The sequence below is a fragment of the Lissotriton vulgaris genome, chromosome 4_1 (assembly GCF_964263255.1).
Source record: "Lissotriton vulgaris chromosome 4_1, aLisVul1.2, whole genome shotgun sequence".
NCBI classification, from domain to species: domain Eukaryota; kingdom Metazoa; phylum Chordata; class Amphibia; order Caudata; family Salamandridae; genus Lissotriton; species Lissotriton vulgaris.
Genome location: NC_141691.1, coordinates 52148090 through 52174134, shown reverse-complemented (window position 1 = coordinate 52174134; position 26045 = coordinate 52148090). Strand labels below are relative to the sequence as shown.

General features: G+C 46.8%; 1 protein-coding gene across 1 annotated transcript in view; it reads right to left on the bottom strand.

The window, feature by feature from the left end:
• The window catches only part of IL2RG (interleukin 2 receptor subunit gamma), a 185760-nt gene extending 169061 nt beyond the window's left edge, over window positions 1-16699 (bottom strand). Inside the window, exon 1 of the mRNA XM_086918287.1 lies at window positions 16274-16699. Within this exon, the coding sequence (XP_086774413.1) occupies window positions 16274-16436 (163 nt within the window). The 5' untranslated portion in view covers window positions 16437-16699. The remainder of the gene's footprint in view (window positions 1-16273) is intronic.
• Window positions 16700-26045: the final 9346 nt, after the last annotated feature.

The window sequence follows — 26045 nt, the reverse complement described above, 5'->3', positions numbered from 1 at the left end:
CTAAAATCACAATAACCTTAGCAATAACAATATGTCATTTTTAAAATGAGTATTTGCGGTTTAAGATGTGGAAAAGTCGTTTAAATAATGAAATAAATGTTTCCAATAACGTTTATAGCGTTGTAAATATGCAATTTCAACAATTGAAAAGCGTGCGTATCGCTGTAAAGATACGCCGTGCACAACCTTGTAAATATCCTGTGATTATCTGTTGGAAGCGTGCGTATCGCTGAAATGATACGCAATGTTTACATGTTGGTCCAACAATAACGTGCGTATCGTTGAAAATGACACGCAAAGTTCGGATCTTTAAAATAAATTATTTAAATGACAAATGCGCTGTAAGTCGAAAGCGTGCGTGTCGCTGAAGTGAGACGCAATGTTTTCAATTACAACGTGCGTATCGTTGAAGGTGCGCACAACAAAGAAACATTTAAGATCAACACAGTACCTTGTGGTTGCGTCTTGTAAACAGTCTTCGCACGATACCTCAATAAAGTTGTATGAAAGGATATCCAATGAGGTTGATCGTGTTGAAGAAGATTGCCACCGTCCAATAAGAGTTGCCGGTTGAAGAAAGTTGTAGAGGCAGCTCTGTTGATTGGAAAACCAAGAGGTTCGACCGTCCAATGGAAAAGCTTGTGATTGACGAGGTGCTGAATCAGGGGAAAAATCAGCGTGGGTGAGGTGGAGTCTCCGTCTTGTCGCCAAAATATGTTATAAATGAGAGAGAGGCGGAGGATTCCGGTAAGTGAAGTTTATTCCATGAGTAGTTGACTCCACCTGTCATGGACGTCTGGTCTCCGTTAAGCCGGTGGTTACAATGGCAAACGGGAAGACACAGCCGACCGTGCGCGAGGAGAGTATTTAAATCACAACATGTTATAATACAGTAGGCACGGGCCGTGGCTCGTGAATACAACTTTAAAAGAAAACAATGTTAGCCTCGGGCTTTGGCTCGTGATATAGACGCGAGTCGAACTCACGAGCCAAACCCCACGAGCCAAACCCGCGTGAGAGTGAACGCGAGCGAAGCCCGCTATTACACAGCGACACTCAGATTCACACCGGACCGAACGAGTCATGGGAGGGACAGGATGAAAGCACAAGTTGCTTAAGTGTGTGTTGTCGTGGTCGGGTTCTGTGTTTTAATGAGGCACCAACGCAACCCTTGACACAATTAACAATGAAAGAGCATCTTGGTTGATGGTAGACCAGCTTTGAAAAAACAAGCTCTATTTCCTGTCCTGTGGCAGGAGAGGAAACAACACCTTCCCCGGAAGACCTTTGATGTCTTGTTGCTGAAGCATGTTGGGCCTCGTCGCAGACCGCGCAGCTCGCAAGGCAGGACGGCTTTGCAGAGCCGGTAGGTCTTGTAGTGTCACGTGATCATGTGCAGTAGGACCCTTGGGTTACACGGCAGGCCCCTTACAAAGTTACGTAATCAGTTGGAAGATATTTGCATGAATCTGGGTGTGGTCAATAAAGATGATGACGTATTGCATTCAGTTAACGGTTGCATGCTGAAAACAAAAGGCGTGTGTTACAGAGTTCCATGTGTGGCGTGGTCATTCGTGTGCTCCAGAGCTGGGGTGTACCCGACAGGACTCATGTTTCAATGACGTCACTTGACCTTATCACTTTGCCAATGCTTTTTGCAAATGCAGATCTGTTTTGCAAAGCGAAAAAATATGCTTACTTGCTCACCTGGAACAGAAACGACAAAAACTAAAAAAAGTTGCTGAGGTGCGATGACATATACGCACATGCACGTCATGACATGTTGGCCATTTTTTGCTTCTGATTTATGAAAGATGTTGGACCACAATCTCGGAGAGGTATATTAAAAAATGGATATGCTCAAAGCACATCAAAGAGAAAGCCCAATACCAAAGTTCCCCCGCTGGACCCTCCAAAAAGGATAAATATCAATATTTTTAAAGGCAAAAACACACCTGTGAGGGGGGCAGCAAGACAGGATCTAGCAGGGGATGAGGTTGGAGCGAGTCAATGCCGGGATCGAGAGATTGAGAAGTATTCGAAAAGTAGCAATATTGAGGAGCATGTGAATTTAAAGAGATTGAGGATTATATAAAAGAGTAAAGGGAATGAGGATTCAATAAAAGGATAAAGAGAATGAAGAATATTTAAAAGTGTAAAATGCAGAAGGATATAAAGTTGCATTGAGTGTTTCTGCGGGAAACATCTTCCACTGAAAAGCAGGCTCTCTGTGCCATTACCAAAGTCCAAATGGAACGCAGCACAGTGGGGGTAGAAACCCATTCCTGGCATGTAACAGGTATCACTCTGACTCTGGCATGTGGCACATGTAACTCTGACTCTTGCATGTGACACGTGTCACTTTGACTCAAGCATGTGGCACGTGTCACTCTGACTCAAGCATTTGACACGTGTCACTCTGACTCAAACATGTGACACGTGTCACTCTGACTCAATCATGTGACACGTGTCACTGCCTCTGGCATGTGACACGTGTCACTCTGGCATTTGACACGTGTCACTCTGACTCTGGCATGTGACACGTGTCACTCTGACTCTGGCATGTGACACGTGTCACTCTGACTCTGGCATGTGACACATGTCACTCTGACTCTGGCATGTGACACATGTCACTCTGACTCAAGCATGTGACACGTGTCACTCTGACTCAAGCATGTGACACGTGTCACTCTGACTCTGGCATGTGACACATGTCACTCTGACTCTGGCATGTGACACATGTCACTCTGACTCAAGCATGTGACACGTGTCACTCTGACTCAAGCATGTGACACGTGTCACTCTAACTCAAACATGTGACACGTGTCACTCTGACTCAAGCATGTGACACATGTCACTGCCTCTGGCATGTGACACGTGTCACTCTGACTCTGGGCTGTGACACATGTCACTCTGACTCTGGCATTTGACACGTGTCACTGCCTCTGGCATTTGACACGTGTCACTGCCTCTGGCATTTGACACGTGTCACTGCCTCTGGCATTTGATACGTGTCACTGCCTCTGGCATGTGACACGTGTCACTCTGACTCTGGCATGTGACACGTGTCACTCTGACTCTGGCATGTGACACGCACCATAGACCACATCAAAGTGCTGAGCTTGGCACTAGCGTGGGTGTCACCTGGGTACAGCCACACCACCCTCCGGCCTTTGGTATCACTGTTCAAGTAGCAAAGAGCACCCAGACGGAAGAGGGGTGGGGGCAGAGTGCACACATACAGGGGTAGTGCTTCACACCCACACACTTGTTGAGACACCCTGCATGGTTCACAGGAGTGTGGGTCATGGGGTCCTCCACTGATAAAAGCTCTTCTATCAGCCTCTGATCCCAAAAGGAGTTCAGGGTACTCGAGCGTAGGTATATTGAGGGTGCCTCGCGCTCACGGATCAAGGTGGGGTGGCTGGGGGTTCTCTGATCTTGCCAAGGGGATTAGGAATGGAGCCTGAGGCGACTGCGTTCAGGAAGGTGATCAAAACAGGACCCCACACTCACTAGTTTAACTTGAACTCCAGCGCTAGACGATTGGGGTGCACACTCGACTCACTTAGCACTGGGAAGCCTCGGGTAGCTATGCGCTGTATACATTTGCATAAGATAAGATAAGGCCCGTCCCCCTCCCAGTAAACACTCTTAAAGAAAGTACCCTTTTCTCCTCTTCCTTCCTCCCTCTGCAGCATTGCTGTGCTCGCTGGCTAGGCACGCTCTATAAAATACCACCACATACATATCTAAAATATATGTGTTCTGCTCACTTATAGCCTGATTCATCATTCTCCCGTTTTGCGAGCCCCTAATAGCGATTCATAGCGAATCGCTATTAAGGACTCGCAAAATGGGATTCATGTAGAAATTGCATGAAGAATTGCGATTCCTACATATTCCTTATTTGCGATTAGCAATTTGCTAATCGCAAATAAGACAGCGATTTGAAGGGTGCCAGGGGTATCCAAAGGACACCCTGTAGCACCCCTCAAATGAAATTTTACACAGGTGTTGCACACACATATGTCCAAAGGACATGTCTGTGTGTAACATGCAACTCATAAAAATGCATTTAAATGCATTTTTCTGAGTTTTCGCAATTTACCACGAGGTCTGACCTCGCGGTAAATTGCGGCCAGAAATTGCGAATTCGCAAAAAAAAATTGGATGATGAATTGCATTTAAGGAATCTCAAATAGAGATTCCTTAAATGTAATTCCTCGCAAAATTGCGAGATCGCAATTAGCGATTTTTGCATTTGGGATGCTGAATCCCAAATGCAAAAATCGCACTCGCAAAGGGCCAGATTCTCAGAATCTGGCCCTTTGCGAGCGCAATTTTGTTTGATGAATCGGGCGGATGGTTCTGAGTAATATTGTTTTTTTTCTAGCAGGCCATGTTCACTTTCCAAGAAGTGATAAGGAGTGATAATGTTAGTGCATTGCCAGTGAGATGTTCTGATTTCCCTTTAAATGGCTCATTCTGCGCTCTCACCCACTGGACTGTTCAACCCTCAAGAAACAAGGCAGACAGTCGGCAACACAACACTATTTTGTGTTTCGCGCGTCTGCCCAGTTCACTGTGGCAGGGCCGTCCTTGCTCTTCAGCCAACAGCATTCAGTCGGGATCGCTTTGTAGTTTGGATTTTACACTTTATGGGTTCGAAGCCCCAGATACAAAGTGCTGTTGGTTAAAATGCTACAACTGACCGAGGGTGTTACACAAGAGATGAGGTATGTTTTAAAATGCTACAAAGTTGCATAAAACCCAAACTAAACTCTGATTGTGTCTTTTCTGAGGGTTCACTCCATTCACTTCATGCATTAAAGGCAGCACTGGTAGGACACAATGCATAGCTGTTTGTGCAGTGGAAAGTTTTATACTGAACCTCACAACACAGCAAAGGCACAACATGAACAGCAGCGACACCGCTCACAACACAGCAAAGGCACAACAAGGACAGCAGCGGCACCGCTCACGACACAGCAAAGGTACAACATGGACAGCAGCGACACAGCTCACAACACAGCAAACGTACATGGACAGCAGCGACACCGCTCACGACACAGCAAAGGTACAACATGGACAGCAGCGGCACCGCTCACGACACAGAAAAGGTACAACATGGACAGCAGCGACCCAGCTCACAACACAGCAAACGTACATGGACAGCAGCGACACCGCTCACGACACAGCAAAGGTACAACATGGACAGCAGCGACACAGCTCACAACACAGCAAAGGCACAACATGGACAGCAGCGGCACCGCTCACGACACAGCAAAGGTACAATCAAGGACAGCAATGACACCGCTCACAACACAGCAAAGGCACAACATGGACAGCAGCGGCACCGATCACAACACAGCAAAGGCACAACATGGACAGCAGCGGCACCGCTCACAACACAGCAAAGGCACAACATGGACAGCAGCGGCACCGCTCACGACACAGCGAAGGTACAACAAGGACAGCAGCGACACCGCTCACAACACAGCAAAGGTACAACAAGGACAGCAGCGACACCGCTCACAACACAGCAAAGGCACAACAAGGACAGCAGCGACACCGCTCACAACACAGCAAAGGCACAACAAGGACAGCAGCGACACCGCTCACAACACAGCAAAGGCACAACAAGGACACCAACGACACCGCTCACAACACAACAAAGGTACAACAAGGCCAGCAGCGACACCGCTCACAACACAGCAAAGGTACAACAAGGACAGCAGCGACACCGCTCACAACACAGCAAAGGCACAACAAGGACAGCAGCGACACCGCTCACAACACAGCAAAGGTACAACAAGGACAGCAGCGGCACCGCTCACGACACAGCAAAGGTACAACATGGACAGCAGCGACACAGCTCACAACACAGCAAAGGCACAACATGGACAGCAGCGGCACCGCTCACGACACAGCAAAGGTACAACATGGAGACCAGCGACACCGCTCTCCCTAACACAAAGAATAGGTAAAGGGCAGGAGACAGCGGCAGGTGAAACATCAACCAGTTCTCTCACACACACAGGACAGGTACAACACAGGCAGCTGACACACTAAAGAGGCAGTGACAGGAGTTAGGAACTGTTGTACACTCTCCGTAAACATACAAGAAGCTCAACGCACCAGGAGGAAAGAGTGAAACTTCGAACAGAATTACTGTTCAGTCATCTACTTATACATGATGATGGAACGCGATCTGCCTGGAGTGGGACGGGTCATCGGGGTTCCACATCAGGCTCTGTGAGCACCCAAGAGTGCTCCTGTTCATCGGTTGTACGCTCTCCCAGGTATGGGTTTGAGTTTTCGTAAGGTGTCGTCCTGTAAATCAAAATGTATGTTCTCCCTTTGTTACACTTGCAGACCTACATTAGAACTGAGAGTTGGTGAGCTAATACTGTTCACAGGTGTCCTCCTGCCACAAGATTAATGTAGAGGATAGAGTAATATACCCGGCTTGTCTTTCCTGTCAACATGTTTCGGCTCTCACATTATGCCCCTGTCAGACAGGAACGTGCTCAGGACTAGAAGTATCTCATATCAAACAGTGTTGAAGAGTCCCTGTTCACAGGGCAGGCAATGCAGGTGCATTTGATCCTTCCTTCTTACAAGCAATGGAAACACCTTCATTCAGCAGTGGAAATGCAGCATCAGGGCACAGGTACGCTTTGGGCAGAAACATTGCCAGCTTCCTTCCATAGTTATAGTTAGTTATAGTTATTGATTTATATAGCGCTGAATCACCCATAAGGGTATCTCAGCGCTTAGGCTGTGGAACCCTTCCAGGCTCTCCCTGAGAGGGGCGGAGCCAGGCATCCCAGCGCTGGTGGGGGCCGTTGTGGAGATTAAGCAAGCTATTGCCCAGAGTTGCAGCGTGGGGCTCATGATTAGAGAAGGCGCCGAAGCGAGAATTATCGAGTCCGCGGACATTGAACCCAAGACCCTGCTGCGTCGGGAATTGAACCCCGGGCCTGATCTCTACTTCAGGTTCTGCCGCTTCTAACCAGTGAGCCACACTTCTCCACCATCAGAGGACAGATATAGGGTCAATAGCCACACAAGCTTTGCCCTTCACACGACACGACACGTACAAATCAGGCCGCAGCAGTGCAAGCTTTGCTTTATCACAGCACAGGGACAGCATGATGGCAGTAAAGCAAGCTTCCCTGTCACACAATGCAGCACGTGCTGTCCTCAATACCCGGCTGAACAGACTCAGCAGGGCAGCCCGGTCCAAGCTTCCATCGCTCACAGAACACGAGGCTCACGAGCAATCAGGGCACGAGTCCTAAAAAAGAAGTGGTTGGGAGCTAACCAAGTTAGACAGTGTGCAAGTGACATCACAGTGTGTGATATCACTGTGCGTGACATAGCAAGTTACATGACAGGAAGTGACATACCAGGAAGAGGCAATACAACCCATAATCTCAAAGAAATTGACATCACAAGAAGTTACTTCAAATCTTAAGAGCTCAAGTATATGTTTAGCAGGTCTATAAGAAGTACATTTGAGGGCAGATTTAACAAATGAGATTTTACGTTTCGGTTTTGCCAAAAAGTGGCACAACCCCGACAGAAAAACTGGACCTCATTTATGTATATATATTTTTAACTCTGCCACTTAGAAATTGAAACAAGGAGACGCCTGCCAATAAATCTGACCTGCTTAATTTGTTGCAAAGTCTGCATTTAAAAATATCTTCTGGGGTTAAGGCACCTGCTGCAGAGAGCTTTGTGTGCCTGTAACTCTCAGGGAGTAATAATAATGGTGAAATAACTCTGGTGCTTAAGTCATTTGCTGTAGAGATCTGTGTTTTGTCTAGTCCCAGTTTTGAATCAAAGTAGCATTCTGGGTTAATGTGTCTCCTGCAAAGCACATTATGTAACAGGCAGATGACAGATTTTTATTTTGTGTTGATGGGTAAGTGGGTTAATGCTTTTAACACAGAGATCCTTATGTTACTCGCAGGTCATACATTGTAATCCTTCTAGTATAGCACAGTGAGCTCTGAAGGACATGTGACTCCTACACCTTGTAACCCACACAGTCCTGTGGAAAAAGGTAGGGCCGATGACCTTTTTCAGACTTGCCCGGCGTTAACCGCCTCTATTACCATTCAAGTTATCAATCAAAGAGGCAGGCACTGGAGACTGGAAGGCAGGAAACAGAAGTTTTATTCCGACGGAGCAGAACACATCAAATCAGACAACAGGGTATCTTCTCGAGGTGCTCTAACCGCATCTCTGAGGCCTGGCCTCTTATACACAGGTTTATGATCTTTATTACAGTTTATTGCATGTGGCACATTCCTGCAAATGCTTTGAAGTATGAAAGGACATCCTCGGAATCCCCGCTTCAGGCCCTTTCCCACACACATTTACAGTGGAAGTCCCCACCCCGGTCACAACAGGTGATGATTGTCGCGCAGCTGGACATTCCGCCGATTCACGGAATGTATGTGGTTGATCGGATCTCATGGGGTGGGGGCTTTGATCAGTTGTGGATCCTTTGATGGGAGAAGCTTCCTACTGTATGGGGGGGCAATAAACAGCATCCGCAGGGCCAGGTGGCGGCCTGGGAACGAGTAAGACAAACGGGCACAGAGGAAAGGGGGTTTATCAAAGGACCCGGGATCATGAAAGGAATGAAGGGAGGTGTTGAGCTGGGAACAGGATGGGGTTCCAAGGCAGAGTTGTGCTGAAGAGGGGTTTATGGCCCAAGGCATGTGGGAGCGGGGGCTGTCAGCGCGCGGGGGATGCTTGCGAGGTTAGGAGAGAGAGAGAGAGACGCGCTGGCTGTCGGCGATGGGCAGAGAGGCCATGGTATTTAAAATGGCTGCCGCTTACGCGCACGAATGGGCTCGAAAAGGGGGCAAGATGGCGCCGATAATGTTGACACTGCAGTCTAGGTTTTAAGAGTCCTATGTAACACATCTTGTACATTGATTTACACACATATGATTTATTGTCAACGTGTATGTATGATGTAAAATGCTCTGACTCCTGCATTGGGCTCAGAAGTACTATAAAAGAAATAAAATAAAGCAGTGATAATGAAATTGGTATTTGTGTAAATACTGGAACAGCCCCACACATCTGACAATCTTACAGTGCATGCAAAGCTCATATTTACAGGGTCCCTTGTGAAGTGACGTCAAGCTGTGTGCTCCTGTTTCCCCTCCATTACATTTGCATCTTAGTTGTGAAGCTCCAGAGAGCTTACAGCCATGATGAACAAAAGGAGGGCTGATGGCCCCTTGACGTCAGTCTTTGTTTAAGGTCCATTTAAAATTAAAAAAACAAGCCCCACCCCGCCTCTTCCCCACTCCACCCCTTCACCCCGCTCTCCGCCGCGCTGCTGCTCAGAATGAAAGCCGACAATGTGCAGGCGCTGCTTAAAGCGTCCCCACCCCACAACTTCTTGGCAGGGTGGACAGCGTCCACCCAGGGAAAATAGTGGGTGGACGCCGTCTACCCGCGTGTGCCCCCGACTTGTGCCCTGCGTACTATTAAAGCATCAGGTTAGAGACAGATCTCTGGAGTGGGTGGTTAACTGACTGAGGGGCCTCTATGGGTGGATGACTGAGCGAATTTGCCAAGTTCTGACACTGCCCTCACGGAGGTGATGTTCCACGTCAGCAGGAGCGTCCTGAACCCCCACTTCACAAGCTACAGCGTGGAGGGTTTTTTTATCTGCCTCTTCTGCCTGCAACTTGGCTGACAAAAGCTTATAATTAACTAAAGAAAGATGGGTTGATAAAAAAGGGAAAGAAGGGTTGAAGGTTAAAAGGAAGAATGAGTGAAAGGGTGCGTGGGTGGGTGAAATGATGTGTGAATTGGTCGGTGGATGAAAAGATGTATAGATGGGTGAAAGTGTGGATGGATAAAAGGATGCAGGGTGGGAGAAAGGATGGGTGGTAGAAAAAATGCGTTTGTGGGGGAAAGCTTGGGTGAAAGGGTGGATGGGTGAAAGGATGCTTCGTTGAGTGAAAGGATGGGTGAAAGGGTGGATGGGCGAAAGGATACAAGGGTGGAGGAATTGGTGAAAGAGTGGATAGGTAAAAGGAATACTCAGTAGGTGAAAGGATGGGTGAAATGTTGGGTGGATGAAAGGATGTGTTGGTGTGCGTTAAAGGATTTGTGTGTGGGAAAAAGGATAGGTGAAACAAAGAGTGTGTGAGTGAAAAGATGGGTTAAAGGGTGGATGAGTGAAAGAATGGGTGAAAGGATGAATGAGTGAAAGGATGGGTGAAATGGTCAAAGGATGTGTGGGTGAAAGGATGGGTGGGTGGGTGAAAGGATGCCTGGGTGGATGGAAAGTTGCTTGGGTGGGTGAGTGGGTGAAAGGATGCATGGGTGAAAAGATAGGCGCATGGATGTGTAAAAGGGTGGATGGATGGATGGAATGGTGAAAGACTGAAAGAATGAACGGATGACAGAATGCAAAGAGGAAATGGTGGTCCTTAGTGTGCGGATGGAAGAGTGAAAGGATGAATGTATTGATGCCAGGATAGAGGCTACAAGGGAGCTCTTCAGGGGAGGGCCAGGCTCACCTGCTACCCTTGCTTGGTGCCATCAGAGCTTTGGTTCTAAGTGGGGGGTATTTTAATTTTCTGGCTCCTCCCTTGCACATCAGCATCCTGAAAGTCCCACTTAATGAGGAGTACCTCAATGTCGCTGTTAGTTGGAGCAGCCGCGTCACAGCATAAGTAATGCTGCATTATACAGGCAGCCTGGTGGCAACCGCCTCGAAAAGGTTCAGAAGGTGTGTGCAGCGGGCATCTAAATCTATGTACGCCAGGCATCTGAATGTGCGTGCGGCAGGCAAATGGATGTGCGTGCGCCATGCATCTGAAAAAACATGCAGCAGGCATCTGATGGTGCGGGCAGCAGGCATCTAAATTTGCATACACCAGGCACTTGAATGTGCGTTCACTAGACAGCTAAATGTCCATGTATCAGGCACTGAATGTGCGTGCAGCAGGCATATGAAAATACATTCAGCAGGCCTCTGATTGTGCGTGTAGCAGGCACCTGAATGTGCGTGCACCAGTGTTAGCTTTTGGGAGTCTCTAGTTGGCACCGGAGGTACTTGTGACAAATAGGGACTCTTGCGTCTAGCTAGGGTAAGGGGGTGCACTCCTAAAATAACCCCTGCTCACCCCCTTGGTAGCTTGGCACGAGCAGACAGGCTTATCTCAGAGGCAGTGTGTAAAGCATTTGTGACCACATAGAGTAATCCAGTGACAACACTACAAATGGACACCACACAAGGTTTATATCAAAAAGAAGTATTCTTTACATAGACTTAACACAAGCCCACAAACGACAAAAATCCACAATACTATACTTAAAAATGGTAGTTTTAGCTTAGTTCAGTTCAGTTCTTAAGATGCGACACTTTGCGTCAATGTACCTTACAATGCGTTGCGCTTCCACAACAAGTAATGTTGCAGCGATGGAAATACGGCAAAGTTACGGTGCAAAGAAATAAAGACGTGAAGGTCTTCCAGATGAGGCGCGCTTCTCGGCAACAGCCTTGGCTGCGGCACTCTTCTCCAACGTTGCAAGGAGCTTCCGCACAATGCGACAACTACAGCGCCAACATCCACTATGCGACGGCAGCAGCTCCGCTGGCGGCGCGCTTCTCCGGGGATGCGAGGCGCTTTTCTCGATGCGGTGCAATACGACAGCTACAGCGCCGACATCCACGATGCAACGGCAGCAACAGTGATGGCGACACGCTTCTCCTTCATTGCGAGACTCTTCTCCTGACGATGTGCAATACGACAGCTACAGTGGCGACACCCTCCTTCGGAGTTGCGACGACAGCAGCAGCAACGGCGACACGCTTCCTCTTCGTTGCGAGATGCTTCTCTCGATGTGGTGCAATATAACAGCTACAGCGGGACATTTATGATGCGACTGCAGCAGCAGCGACAGCGACACACTTCTTATTCGTTGAGTCGCGCTTCCAGCTCCTTGCAACACGCAGTCCCTCAGAAGGCCCATAACAGGAGCAGGAACTTCCAAAGAACTCTGGGGAGCTGTGGGTTGAAGTCTGTTGTCCCTGAGCTCTATTCCAAGCCCTTGGAGATCCTTCACAAGTTGAAAGCAAAGTACACAACGTTTCTTTCTCCTTCCTTTGGCAGTCAGGCAACCACTGCAAGCCAATCCCCCATGCGGCACTTCAGCTTAGGGATAGTTTAGGGATAGTCTCTCTTCAGTTTCTTCAGGTTCCTCTTCTCAGTAAAGGTTTCTTCTTGTAGTCTAAACGTGATCTAATTTCTTGGGATAAGGGTCCCAATATTTATACACCCCAAAATCCTTTGTTCTCTGAGGGGGAGGGGCCTTTGTCCAGTTCAAACCAGTTCTGGAGCACTCTGTGACATGACCCCTTCTTTCCTTTCACTGTGCAGGACAGAGACATCAGCCGCACCCCAGGAGGTGGAGTCAGCATTGTGGAAGGCAGGCACAGCCCTATTTAAGGTTCAGGTGCAACCCCTCCTACCCATCTAGATTCAGATCTCTCTATTCACCACTGAGCTGACTCATTCTGTCTCCTGGAATCCCCAGCCCTGTCACTCACAAACTCCAGAGAGGGAATACACAACCTAGCAGAGGCAGGTTTGAAAGGTTAGGCAAGAAAATACCTACTTTCTAAAAGTGGTATTTTCAGACACAGAATGTTAAAACCAACTTCACTAAAAGATGTATTTTATCATTCTGAGTTCAGGCACACTAAACTCGAATTTCTACCATGTTCTCTGAATCAGTTAGGATTATAAGAATGTAATAATCTAACTGTCCATTCTGGCCTATGGAGAACAGGTAGCCTTGCAATAGTGAAGAACGAAAATGGCTGTAATTCACTATTATACCATGCCACACACACCTACCTTATACTTACAATGCACCCTGCCCTTGGGTCTACCATAGGGTGTCTGATATGAAGAAAAGGGAAGGTTTAGGGACTGGCAAGTGGGTGCACTTGCCCAGTCAGCATGACAGTACCAGACTGCACGCAGGCTCTGGAATGGCAGACCTTAGACAGACCTTTACAGGCTGCTTCTGTGGGTGGCACAACCAGTGCTGCAAGCCCACTAGCAGCATTTGGATTAACAAGCCCTGGGCACTCCTGGTGCACTATACTAGGGTCTGACAAGTAAACCAAATAGTCAATCATGGAATCACCAATTAATAAATTAATTTACAGTAGGTAGCACTTGCACTGTGGCACTGGACAGCAGTGGCACAGTGCCAAAAGCATCTAACACCAGCAAAAACACATGAGGCAACAGCAAAAATGGAAAGAGACCCACGCCAATGGTGCCAGGTCTAACAACCAGGCACATGAATGTGCATGCACCTGGCACCAGAATGTGCGTGCACCAGGCATCTGAATGTGCGTGCACCAGGCACCAGAATGTGCGTGCACCAGGCATCTGAATGTGCGCGCACCAGGCACCAGAATGTGCGTGCACCAGGCATCTGAATGTGTGTGCACCAGGCATCTGAATGTGCGTGCACCAGGCATCTGAATGTGCGTGCACCAGGCACCTGAATGTGCGTGCACCAAGCACCTGGATGGGTGTGCACCAGGCACCTGAATGTGCGTGCACCAAGCACCTGAATGGGTGTGCACCAGGCATCTGAATGTGCGTGCACCAGGCACCAGAATGTGCGTGCACCAGGCATCTGAATGTGTGTGCACCAGGCATCTGAATGTGCGTGCACCAGGCATCTGAATGTGCGTGCACCAGGCACCTGAATGTGCGTGCACCAAGCACCTGGATGGGCGTGCACCAGGCATCTGAATGCGCGTGCACTAGGCAACTAAATGTCCGTGCATTAGGCACTGAATGTGCGTGCACCAGGCATCTGAAAATACATGCAGCAGGCATCTAATTGTGCGTGTAGCAAGCATCTGAATGTGCATACACCAGGCACTGAAAGCGCTTGCACTAGGCAACTAAATGTCCGTGCATCAGGCACTGAACGTGCGTGCAGCAGGCCTCTGAACGTGCGTGCAGCAGGCATCTGAACGTACGTGCAGCAGGCAGCTAAATGTGCATGCAGCAGGTTTCTGAACGTGCATGCACCAAGCAATTGAACGTGCCTGCAGCGGGCATCTGAACGTGCGTACAGCGGGCACTGACTGTGCGTGCAGGAGGCAGCTGAAGATGAGTGCAGCAGGCATCAGAATGTGCGTGCAGCAGCCACTGAATGTACGTGCGGCAGGCACCTGACTGCTCGTGCGGCAGGCACTGAATGTGTGTACACCAGGCACCTGAATGCGCGTGCACCAAGCACCTGAATGTGCGTGCACCAAGCACCTGGATGGGTGTGCACCAGGCACTTGAATGTGCGTGCACCAGGCATCTGAATGTGCGTGCACCAGGCATCTGGATGTGCCTGCACCATGCGCCTGAATGTGCGTGCACCAGGCACCAGAATGTGCGTGCACCAGGCATCTGAATGTACGTGCGCCAGGCACCTGAAAGTGTGTGCACCAGGCATCTCAATGTATGTGCACCAGCCTCTGAATGTGCGTGCACCAGGCACCTGAATGTGCGTGCAGCAGGCACCTGAATGTGCGTGCACCAGATCTCTGGATGTGCATGCACCAGGCATCTGAATGTACGTGCACCAGGCATCTGAATGTACGTGCACCAGGCATCTGAATGTACGTGCACCAGGCACCTGAAAGTGTGGGCACCAGGCATCTCAATGTATGTGCACCAGCCTTTGAGTGTGCGTGCACCAGGCATCTCAATGTGCGTGCACCATGCGCCTGAATGTGCATGCACCAGGCACCTGAAAGTGCGTGCACCAGGCACCTGAAAGTGTGTGCACCAGGCACCTGAAAGTGTGTGCACCAGGCACCTGAATGTGCATGCACCAGGCATCTGAATGTGCGTGCACCAGGCATCTGGATGTGCATGCACCATGCGCCTGAATGTGCGTGCACCAGGCACCAGAATGTGCGTGCACCAGGCATCTGAATGTACGTGCACCAGGCACCTGAAAGAGTGTGCACCAGGCATCTCAATGTGTGTGCACCAGCCTCTGAATGTGCGTGCACCAGGCATCTCAATGTGTGTGCACCATGCGCCTGAATGTGCATGCACCAGGCACCTGAAAGTGCGTGCACCAGGCACCTGAAAGTGTGTGCACGAGGCACCTGAAAGTGTGTGCACCAGGCACCTGAAAGTGTGTGCACCAGGCACCTGAAAGTGTGTGCACCAGGCACCTGAATGTGCGTGCACCAGGCACCTGAAAGTGTGTGCACGAGGCACCTGAAAGTGTGTGCACCAGGCACCTGAAAGTGTGTGCACCAGGCACCTGAAAGTGTGTGCACCAGGCATCTGAATGTGCGTGCAGCAGGCACCTGGATGTGCGTGCAGCAGGCACTGTGCAATCCCAGCCTCGGTGCTGCACCTGTTGAAATATTGAGGCCGCCAGTGGCTCTCACCAAAGAATGACAAACGCCAGGAAGTGAGACCCCGAAGACGAAGCAACGAGTCTAATTACAGGGATGGTGGGGGGGGGGGGGGGGGGTGCTTCACATGGACATGGAGAGAGACTGAGCACCTTTAACTGAGTTCAGGAAAGAAGGGGGGGGCAGGCTCGCCCTCTGCAGCTCCTTGTTAGCAGCTGGATGTCATCAGAGTGTCCTAAGCTAAAATATTTGAACATACAAAGGGGAATAACCTACCAGGAGACAATGCTTTGTTCAAGGTCACAAGGTCACCAATACCTCTACACGGCCCTACAGTAGCACAACCATAGTTTATAACAACCCTGGCCTGGGAGCGAAAAAAGGAAGAAAGAAAGAAAGAAATGAAGACGGATGGATACAAGAGAGAAAGATTGACAGATGAGGAAGAGAGAAAGAAAGAAAGAAAGAAAGAGAGAAAGAAAGAAAGAAAGAAAGAAAGAAAGAAAGAAAGAAAGAAAGAAAGAGAGAAAGAGAGAAAGAAAGAAAGAAAGAAAGAAAGAAAGAAAGAAAGAAAGAAAGAAAGAAAGAAAGAAAGAAAGAAAGAAAGAAAGAGAGAAAGAGAGAAAGAAAGAAAGAAAGAAAAACGAAAGAAAGGAAGAAAGAAAAAGAAAAACAAAAGAAAGAAAGAAAAACGAAAGAAAGAAAGAAAGAAAGAAAAGAGAGGCCCTGATAGACCCTGGAGGCGCAGAAGTTGTTGCAAGATGTCGTCAGTACGCCTGGCAGTGCCAGGCTTCTTTCACACAGACACCCTCTGACCTGTCTGCGTCTGTGCCGCTCCGGTGATGCCGAGCTGCAGCGATGCCAGGACGAAGAGGAGACGCAGCCACGTTCTGCCATCTTGCCATCCCACAAGCAGATGAGCCAGGTGCATCCTTGTGCCCACGGTGCGCGCAGCTGTGCCAGCAGCGCACGGTGCCATGGCTGGGGTGGAGGTGTTCACCAAGCAGGGGCCACCTCCCTGCAGATGGCACCTGACTCGTGACAGGGGCCCCTCGCCCGTGGTAGGGGCCAGTCGCCCGTCAGCTGGGGGTCTCTCACCCTGCAGAGATTGAACACCTCGCTGGTGCCAGGCCTGGCAACCCAACTGACTGGCAGAGCCTCTTTGGCACCCAACGGAAGAGAGCTATAGATGTCAGCAGTTCCCTCTCAGTACAGACGCCGATCCTGTGAACCTTCCGGTGTGAAGGCTTCCTGTGCTGGAAACCCCCACCGCCCCCCAGGGCCCCGGCAGAGAACGGAAGAGCGAGCGGCCACGAGACGCGCCTCTGCCCACAGCTTCTGTCAGACAAACAGGTCTAGAAGACAGAGCGACCCCCGTCGTTTCCTGTCCCCCACACCACCATTATTAAAACAACTAATATCAAATCTGATTTTAACTCCTGGCAGACATTCTCCCTTCGCATGCCCACGTCCAGACACGGGCCTCGCACCCCACGCAAACTGCCACCTGCGTGCGAAGACGGACGGGGTTCGCCCAAGATCACACGGCGTCACCAGACCTGCCAACTTGAACAAAAATCTCACAGTGTGAGGAGGGGGCAGGCCCTTGGAGGGGGTGAGGCCCCCTGCCAGAAGTACATAGGGGGAACTTTTGCCCCCACCCCGAACACGCCCCCAAACGCCTCCTTTAAAAACATGAACAATGCTTGCTGAGGCTGGTGCCAATTTCCTAGGGTGTTTCCACACCCCTTAATGGATGTAGGCAGTTCTAACCCACTTTTTGCAGTCACCAGGTGACAGTGTGATGAGAGCCCACATCCTGTGTCACACGGTAGCACTGTAGGGTGCCCAACTGGCATGGGTGCACATTCAGGACGGTGAGTGTAAAAATTCAGGACAAAGTTTCGAGACAAAAGGTGAGTTTTACAGACACATCAAAGGAGGTCGTGCAATAGGATGTAAGTAAGCCCATCCATTTCCAAACATATTCAACCATTTGCAAACCTATCCCTCATGTATCCTTCCATCCATCATTTCACTCATCCATCCCTCTCTCCAACCTTTCACTCATCCATCCATTATCCATCCATCCACCCTTTCACCCTATCCTTCTGTACACTCATCAATCCACTCTTCCACCCATCCATCCATCCATTCACTCATCCATCCAGCCATTTACCATTTCACCCATACAGCCATCCTTTCACTTACTCATCCATTCACCCATTCACCTTTTCAGTCATCCATCTTCCCTTCTCTCTCCATCAACCGTTTCACTTAGCCATCCTTCCTTCCATCCATCCATCCACCCACCCATCCATCTACTCATCAACTCATGAATCCATCCATTGACCCTATCACTCATCCATCTATCATTTCTCACCCATCCTTGCACTCCTTCACTCTTCTATCCATCCTTTTGTCCATCATCCACCCTTTCACTCATCCGTCCATCCATTCACCATTTCACTTATCAATTCGTCAATCTATCATTTCACTCACCCATCCACCCATTCACTTGCCCATCATCCACCCTTTCACTCATCCATCCTTCCCCTCATCCACCCATTCACCCACCCATCTTCCATCCTTTCACTCATCCATCCATCCTTTCACTCATCCATCCATCCACCCTTTTACCCATCCATCTACCCATCCACCCATGCATCCATCTATTTACCTTTTCTCTCATCCGTCCTTCCACTCACTTATCCATCCATCCATCCATCCATCCATCCATCCATCCATCCATCCATCCATCCATTCATCTATCCTCTCATTGTCCATCCATTCACCCTTTCATTCATCCATTCACCTTTTTCACTAATCCGGTCAGCCATCCATCCATCCATTCACTTACTCACTCGCCCACCTGTTCACATTAATTATGAGCTGAGCCTTTGTCTGCAGAGTTGCAGGCAGAAGAGGCCCATCAAGAACTTCACCTCGCTGTAGTTCCTAAAGCAAGGGGTGGGGTGGGGAGGGGGGTGGGGAGGGGGGGGGGGGGGGAGGGGAGGGTTCACTATGCCCCTCCACATGGGCCATCTGAAACCTTGGAAGTCATGAGTCATGCATGAGGCACAGTGCCTGGACGTGAGATGACTGTGACTGTAACATGGTGCTGTTTCCAGGTTTTTAAGTGAGATGAAGAAACTGGGGTGTATCTCCAAAGGGGGTGTTGAGTGTAATTAAGGGTGTGGCTTAAAACACCTAAGCTAAAAATCTGTGCTTAGTATAGTGTGCTGCCCGACTGGTACTTTGCCTCTTCTGTCATTTTATCCCGATATATAACACAACAAGTAACGTTACACCTACAACAAGCCAGAACTATTGGCTTTGTCAAAGAATGTTAGTTGCCTAAAATAAAAAGCAGCAACCATGGCTTCCTTGAATATAATGTTGAAAATGCATCAGTTCTAAAATGATGAGACTGTGAAAGAACTTTAACTTCTTTCACCAGCTTCTTTTCATGAACTGGATTACGTAGCAGCATCGGCTCCCTGCAAGGCCCAGAATTGCGTACAAAAGGTGTCCGTAAAAAGGATCCTCACGGACAACAGACATGAGGTCCAAATTGCGGACAGTCCATGAAATTTACGGACGGTTGGTCACCCTAGAGCACCGTGGGAGTTGGCAGGTTTGCGTCCCCAGTGTTATCCCTGGATGGTTGTGGGGGAGACAGCAAACCCATGTCTTTGGACCCTGGCACGGCACCTTCTCTGTCTGCTAGCACGTGTTTGAGGCATGAGGTCAGACACAGGGAAGCCTGGGGGTGCCCAGAGTGTGGTACCAAGGTCGGATGTATGTCGTTACAACGCATACTTTTACAACGCATACCTTTACAACACATTTTTTTACAATGCAACATCCATTACAATGCATTCTATTACAACGCATGCCATTACAATTTTTTTTTAAAACTACCTTTACAACACATTCCATTACATCGCATACTACCTTTACAACGCATACCATTACAACGCATAACATTACATTGCATGTAAGGTAAGTATTGGATAGTGTAGGGGTAAAAATTTCTATTCTAACTCCAGGGGGTGCAACAGTAGGGTAAGTGTTCGATAGTGTAGGGGTAAAAAATACTATTCCCACTCCAGGGGGTGCAACAGTAGGGTAAGAATTGGATAGTGTAGGGGTAAAAATTACTATTCTAACTCCAGGGGGTGCAATAGTAGGGTAAGTGTTGGATAGTGTAAGGGTATTATGTGTTGTAATGCTATGCGTTGTAATGATATGCGTTGTAATGACTGCATTGTAATGACATGCGTTGTAGTTGTATGCGTTGTAGTGTAATGCGTTTTAATGGTTGCGTTGTAATGGCATGCGTTGTAATGGATGTTGCATTGTAAAAGTTTTATTGTAATGGTAGTGCGTTGTAAAAGTTGCGTTGCAAAGGTTGTTTCCCACCAAGGTCCTCTCCTTGGCAAAGTGTGCTCGGGGACCAAGGTGCGTCCTCACCGCTCTTTACCTCACCACGCAGGTCTGCCCTGCCACGTGGCTCTTTCTCTGCATTTCTTACAACAGAGTTTTGAGGTCTCTGGAGCCAATTCAGACACCACATCACATTAAATATGACTCATGCATCACACCCAAACTATTCTTTTAGTTGTAGGTGGCAGGTATTAGTGATTTTAATGTATATTTAATCATTAAACAACTGTTGTTGTGCTTCTCATAAAATGATTGTGCATCAATACCCACATATCTAACCGACGTCTTGATAAGAAGGAGGTGGTTCTGAGTACGAGGGTATAGGGTGAACCACAGCCAACTTGACGTCTGCGATCTATATTCGATCCTAGCATGAACTATTGAACAGCTTAAGACCCATATGCATCCCACAAAGTGTTAATGGCCTACTAAAGACATTTAATCAAAATTACCTAAATTGTCGTGTCGCAATATTCATGTTAATATATTGTAAGACATATTTAAGAACGTGTTTATAACAATAGGGCATTGAAACCTGTGATTGCTTTCCACTACATACCCTGATTCCAGGGTGTCTGCACCTTCAAGGTTTACAAATCAGGCACTTATATTGGACATTGCTGAATACTGACGAAACACGTGTCGGCTGGCAGAGCAAACCGTATCCAATTAAAGAAAAGATTGGACAACATAAGGACGATTAGATGACTCTTAGTTGTGTTTGTATATCAATGTGTGTGCGAGGAGACCTGCTTTCAAGTCCTTTACCTCTGTGTTAGGGATATAGAGGTGACATCCCTTCTCTTTTTAGCACCGCACTCATAAAACACGCTACAACATTTGTGTACTGTAGGGGGCTGGCTTAGTATGGTGCACAGACAGAATATCGAGCTTGAAATGTCGACATGCACAAATATTGAGTTGGAAATATCGTGATACAGAAATATCGACAGCAAGAATATCGTGGTCAAGAATATCGACTTCCAGGTAAGGAATATCATTTTTGGAAATACTGAAGTTATTAATATCGTTTGCAAAAAATATGGTTGTTTAAAATATCGATGTTTTAATTATTGTTATTTATTTCAGTATGTATTTTAAAAGTATGTGATCTATTTTTTTGTAAGAATTGCTTTTTCTTTTTTAATATATATCTTTATTGTTTAGTAGTTATTAATTTTATTTTAATTACATTTTGCATTTTTTAGTTCTGTAGCGGGTTGTGGGTTTATAGGGGAATAGGGTGGGAAGTATTTTAATTATAATGAATAACTTTTTTTTATGTATTAGTATTTATTTAATTTCGATTTTATAGTGTTAATTGTGGGAATTAATTTACTATTAATTATTAATTGGTTGTTAATTATTATTAATGAATGAATTGATAATTATGTTAATTGTGTCCTTTTTTAGGAGCATGTTGTGGGTTTATAGGGGAATAGGGTAGGAAGTAATTTAATTATAATACATGTATTAATATGTTTTATTTAATTTATTTAATTTATATTTAATAGTGTTAATTGTGGGACTTAATTTACTAGAAATTATTTTTTAATTGGGTGTTAATTATTATTAATTAATTAATTAATTGGCAATTATGTAAATGTTGCCATTTTTTAAAAGTGGGTTGTGGGTTTATAGGGGAATAAGGTGGTAAGTAATTTAATTATAATGTATTAATATTTTGTATTTATAAATATTTATTTTATAGTGTTAACTGTGGGAATTCTTTAATCATTAATTACTTATTAATTGGATGTTAATCATTATTAATTAATTCATTGGTAATTTATTATGTTAATTGTGTCATTTTTAAGGAGGGGGTGGTGGGGTTTGTAGGGGAATAGGGTATGAATTAATGTATCATTAATTAATAATTGTATGTTAATCAATGCTAATTAATTAATTACATTTAAATATGGCAATTGTGTCATATTTTAAATGTAAGTTGTGGGGTTTATAGTGGTAAAGGGTGGGAACTACATTGTTTAAATGAATTCATAAGTTGTTAATTGATATTTATTTATTAATGTAAAATTTATTAGGGAAATTGTGTAATGCTTTTTAGGTATGGGTTGTGGTGTTTATTGGGATAAAGGGTGGAAAATAATTTCTTGTTTAATTAATTACCATTTAGTTGATTATTAATATTAATTCATCAATTGATAATATTTATGGTAATTGTTTATTTTTATTTTGTATGTGGGTTTTGGTTTTATAGGGGTAACCTTTGGGGAGTAAATTAATTTTTATCTGTTTTAAGTTGCTTTTATTTAATTGATAATTCGTTATGTTAATTATGGAGGTACATTTGTTTTAAATGTAGATGTGTGTTGTGAATTGTGTGGTGTTATAGGGTAGGGGGGGCAGCTACTGATCGAACAGCCAGGTCTTGAGTATCCCCCTGAAGGTCAGCAGGTCTTGGGTCAGTCGTAGGCTCAGTGGCAGGGTGTTACATGTCTTGGCGGCGAGGTGGGAGAAGGATCTTCCACCGGTGGTTGTTCTTCGGATGCGCGGGACGGTGGCGAGTGAGAGGTCGGCGGAGTGTAGCTGGCGGTTGGGGATGTAGAAGGAGAGCCGTCTGTTGAGGTAGGCGGGCCGGTCTTGTGGAGTGTCTTGTGTGCGTGGGTGAGGAGCTTGAAGGATATCCTCTTGTTGATGGGGACCCAGTGCAGGTTTCTCAGGTGGGGGTGATGTGGCCATGGCGTGGTACGTCGAGGATCAGTCGTGCCGAGGCTTTTTGGATGCGTTGTAGTCGTTTGATGAGCTTGGTCGGGGCTCCCGCTTAGAGGGTGTTTCCGTAGCCGAGCCTGCTGCTGACGAGGGCCTGGGTGACTGTCTTTCTTGTATCTGTCCACTCGCGATTATCTACAGAAATAACCTGTCCTGCCACTTCAAGGACAGCCCAATTCAGGACTGTGAAAATGTCCGGTTCTCCATCCACTTATCCCCGTCAAAAACCCTCTCGGGGATCCTCGTCTATAGCCCCCGGGACAGCAAAGTCTTTGTTGCAAATCCCTAGTGGAAACCATCTCCTCTCTTGCTTGTCTGTCACCCAACTTACGGTCTTAGGAGATTTAAATCTCCACTTCGACGACTCAACAAACAAAATAGCGGAGGACCTTAAGGAAGATCTAGCCTCCGTTAATATCCACTTAAAATGCAATCAGCCCACCCATTTTAAGGGCCACTTGTTGGACCCCATATTTACTAACCTCCAGAGCCTAGTAGTGAACAAACCCCTCCCTATCCCTTGGTCAGACCACCACTTAATCCCTTTTAAGCTTCAACTCTCAAACGAAGCGCCAGATAGATCTCCTCCCCAAGCACCACCCCCCCCCCCCATGGCAAAAATTGGACACGGCAGCATGGATCCAAGCACTAGCCTCCACTACACCTGAGCTGGAACCAGATCCCTCCAGAGCAGATGCCCAACTCCGATCCTGGATTGAACAATCCCTCGACGTTATCCTCCCCGTCAAACCTCTCCCCAGTAAAAAGGGAACTTTTGAATCTCCCTGGTTCACCCCGGAACTACGCGAACTTAGGAAAAGGTGCAAAAAGCTTGAGCGCCTCTGGAGAAAGGACTGGGCTAACGAAAGTAAAAATGAATATAGGTCAGCCATGAAGGATTACAAAACTTGCATAAAAAACACCCAGGCAACTTTCTTCAAGGGAAAAATACTAGCTGCAGCCAACTCTGCCAAAGAAACCTATCGTATTGTTCATCTTCTGGCGAAAACCCCGGAACCACGGCCCATCTAGTGCCCATACCATCGGGCACTAGATGCAACCAGCTAGCTGAGTTCTTATCAACAAAAATCAACAACATCCTAAAAACCCTCCCCACCCACAGCACCTCCCAACTTCCCCCGACTCCTTCCACTTGCCCGGAGGCCCCATGTCTCGATGCGTTCTCCCAGGTGTCCACAGAACTGTTTTTGACCACCTTTCATACAGTGAAGAGTGGGGCTCCCACAGACCCAGCTCCTATGAGCAAACTATAATTGGTCGACTCCACAGTTTCCTCGCCCTTCACCAACCTCATTAATGCGTCTTTTGCACAAGGCACTGTCCCAACCAACTGGAAAAAAGCCACAGTCCGCGCGCTTCTCAAAAAGCCCCATCTCGATCCCGCTGACCTGTCTAACTTTGGACCCATCTCCCTCCTCCCGGCCATCAGCAAAGTGGCCGAGAAATTCGTCAATCACCAACTATCCCTCTTCTTAGAATCTAACAACCTTCTCCGCCAATCCCAGACAGGGTTTAGACCGGGACAGGGAACGGACACCGCACTTCTAGCCGTGGTCGAAGAGGCAAGAACCATCCTAGATGCGGGAGGATCAGTGGCAGTGATCCTCCTGGACCGGAGTGCCGCCTTCGACACAGTGGATCATGCCATCCTTATCCACCATCTTAGCATGGCAGGAATTTCCGGCACCGCCCTGTCTTGGATCAAATCCTTCCTAGAAGGCAGAACCTTCCAGGTGACCGACGGCTCAGTTAACTCCAGAGCTCTCCCTCACCAGTGTGGGACCCCCCAGGGCTCCTCCCTGAGCCCCACACTTTTTAATGTGTACATGTCTCCCCTCGAAGACATCGTAACTCCATTCGGCATAAAAACTGTTATGTACGCCGACGATACCCAGCTGGTCATCTCCATAAACCAGTCGACTAAATGTCTGGACAACTTGTCATCCTGCCTCCAGAATATCTTTCAATGGATGTGCGATTCTCGTCTGAAACTAAACGGAGAGAAATCCGAGATCCTCCTTCTGGGAGACCCACGCAGACTCCCCCATCTCTCTCCTGGCCACCCTGTATGGGATCACACCCTACCCCCCAAGACCGAAGTCAAGAGCCTAGGTATCTGGATGGACCAGGACCTCAACTTTAAAGTCCAGGCCAGAAAAAACGCCGGCACATGCTTCGGCCGGTATACAACCGTTTCAACGCAACTTTTACAACGCATACTGTTTCAACGCACACCATTACAATGCAGGATCCTTTACAACGAATGCCTTTACAACACATGACATTACATAGCAGATGCTATTACAACGCATGCCATTACAACGTAAGTATAGGTAAGTATATCATTTTATTTAAACTTTTTTAATTACAATTTTTTTTAATTTAATTTAAAAAACATTATAAATAAATTAAATAAATTAATTTAAGTACGTTTATATATGTAGTTTGGGTTATGGGGTACAGGGGTATTTTTAGGGTTCAGGGCTGGGTTTGGGTTATAGGGTACAGGGGTATTTTTAGGGTTCAGGGCTGGGTTTGGGTTATGGGGTACAGGGGTATTATTAGGGTGCAGGGCTGGGTTTGGGTTTTGGGGTACGGGGTATTTTTAGGGTACAGGGCTTGGTTTGGGTTTTGGGGTACAGGGGTATTTTTAGGGTTCAGGGCTAGGTTTGGGTTTTGGGGTACAGGGCTATTTTTAGGGTTCAGGGCTTGGTTTGGGTTTTGGGGTACAGGGGTATTTTTAGGCTTCAGGGCTAGGTTTGGGTTTTGGGGTACAGGGGTATTTTTAGGGTTCAGGGCTTGGCTTGGGTTTTGGGGTACAGGGGTATTTTTAGGGTTCAGGGCTGAGTTTGGGTTTTGGGGTACAGGGGTAATTTTAGGGTTTTGGGAAACTGGGGTATTTTTAGGGTTCAGTTTTCAAATAAATATTTTAAATAAGTTAAAAAAAGTAATTTTAATAATTTTATTATTTATTAATAATAGTTCTTAAAAAAAAAAAAAGTAATTTTTTTCCCTACACTATCCAGCACTTACCCTACTATTACACTCCCCTGGAGTTAGAATATTATTTATAAACACCTAAACTATTTAAAAAAATAATATATATATATATATATATATATATATATATATATATATATATATATATATATATATATATATATATATTTACAAATAAATTAATGTAATTTTTATTTTATTTATTAAATTAATTAAATATTTATTAATTACATTTTTTTATAAAATAATATACTTACCTATACTTACGTTGTAATGGCATGCGTTGTAATAGCATCTGCTATGTAAAGTCATGCGTTGTAAAGGCATTCGTTGTAAAGGAAACTGCGTTGTAAAAATTGCGTTGTAATGGTGTGCGATGTAAATG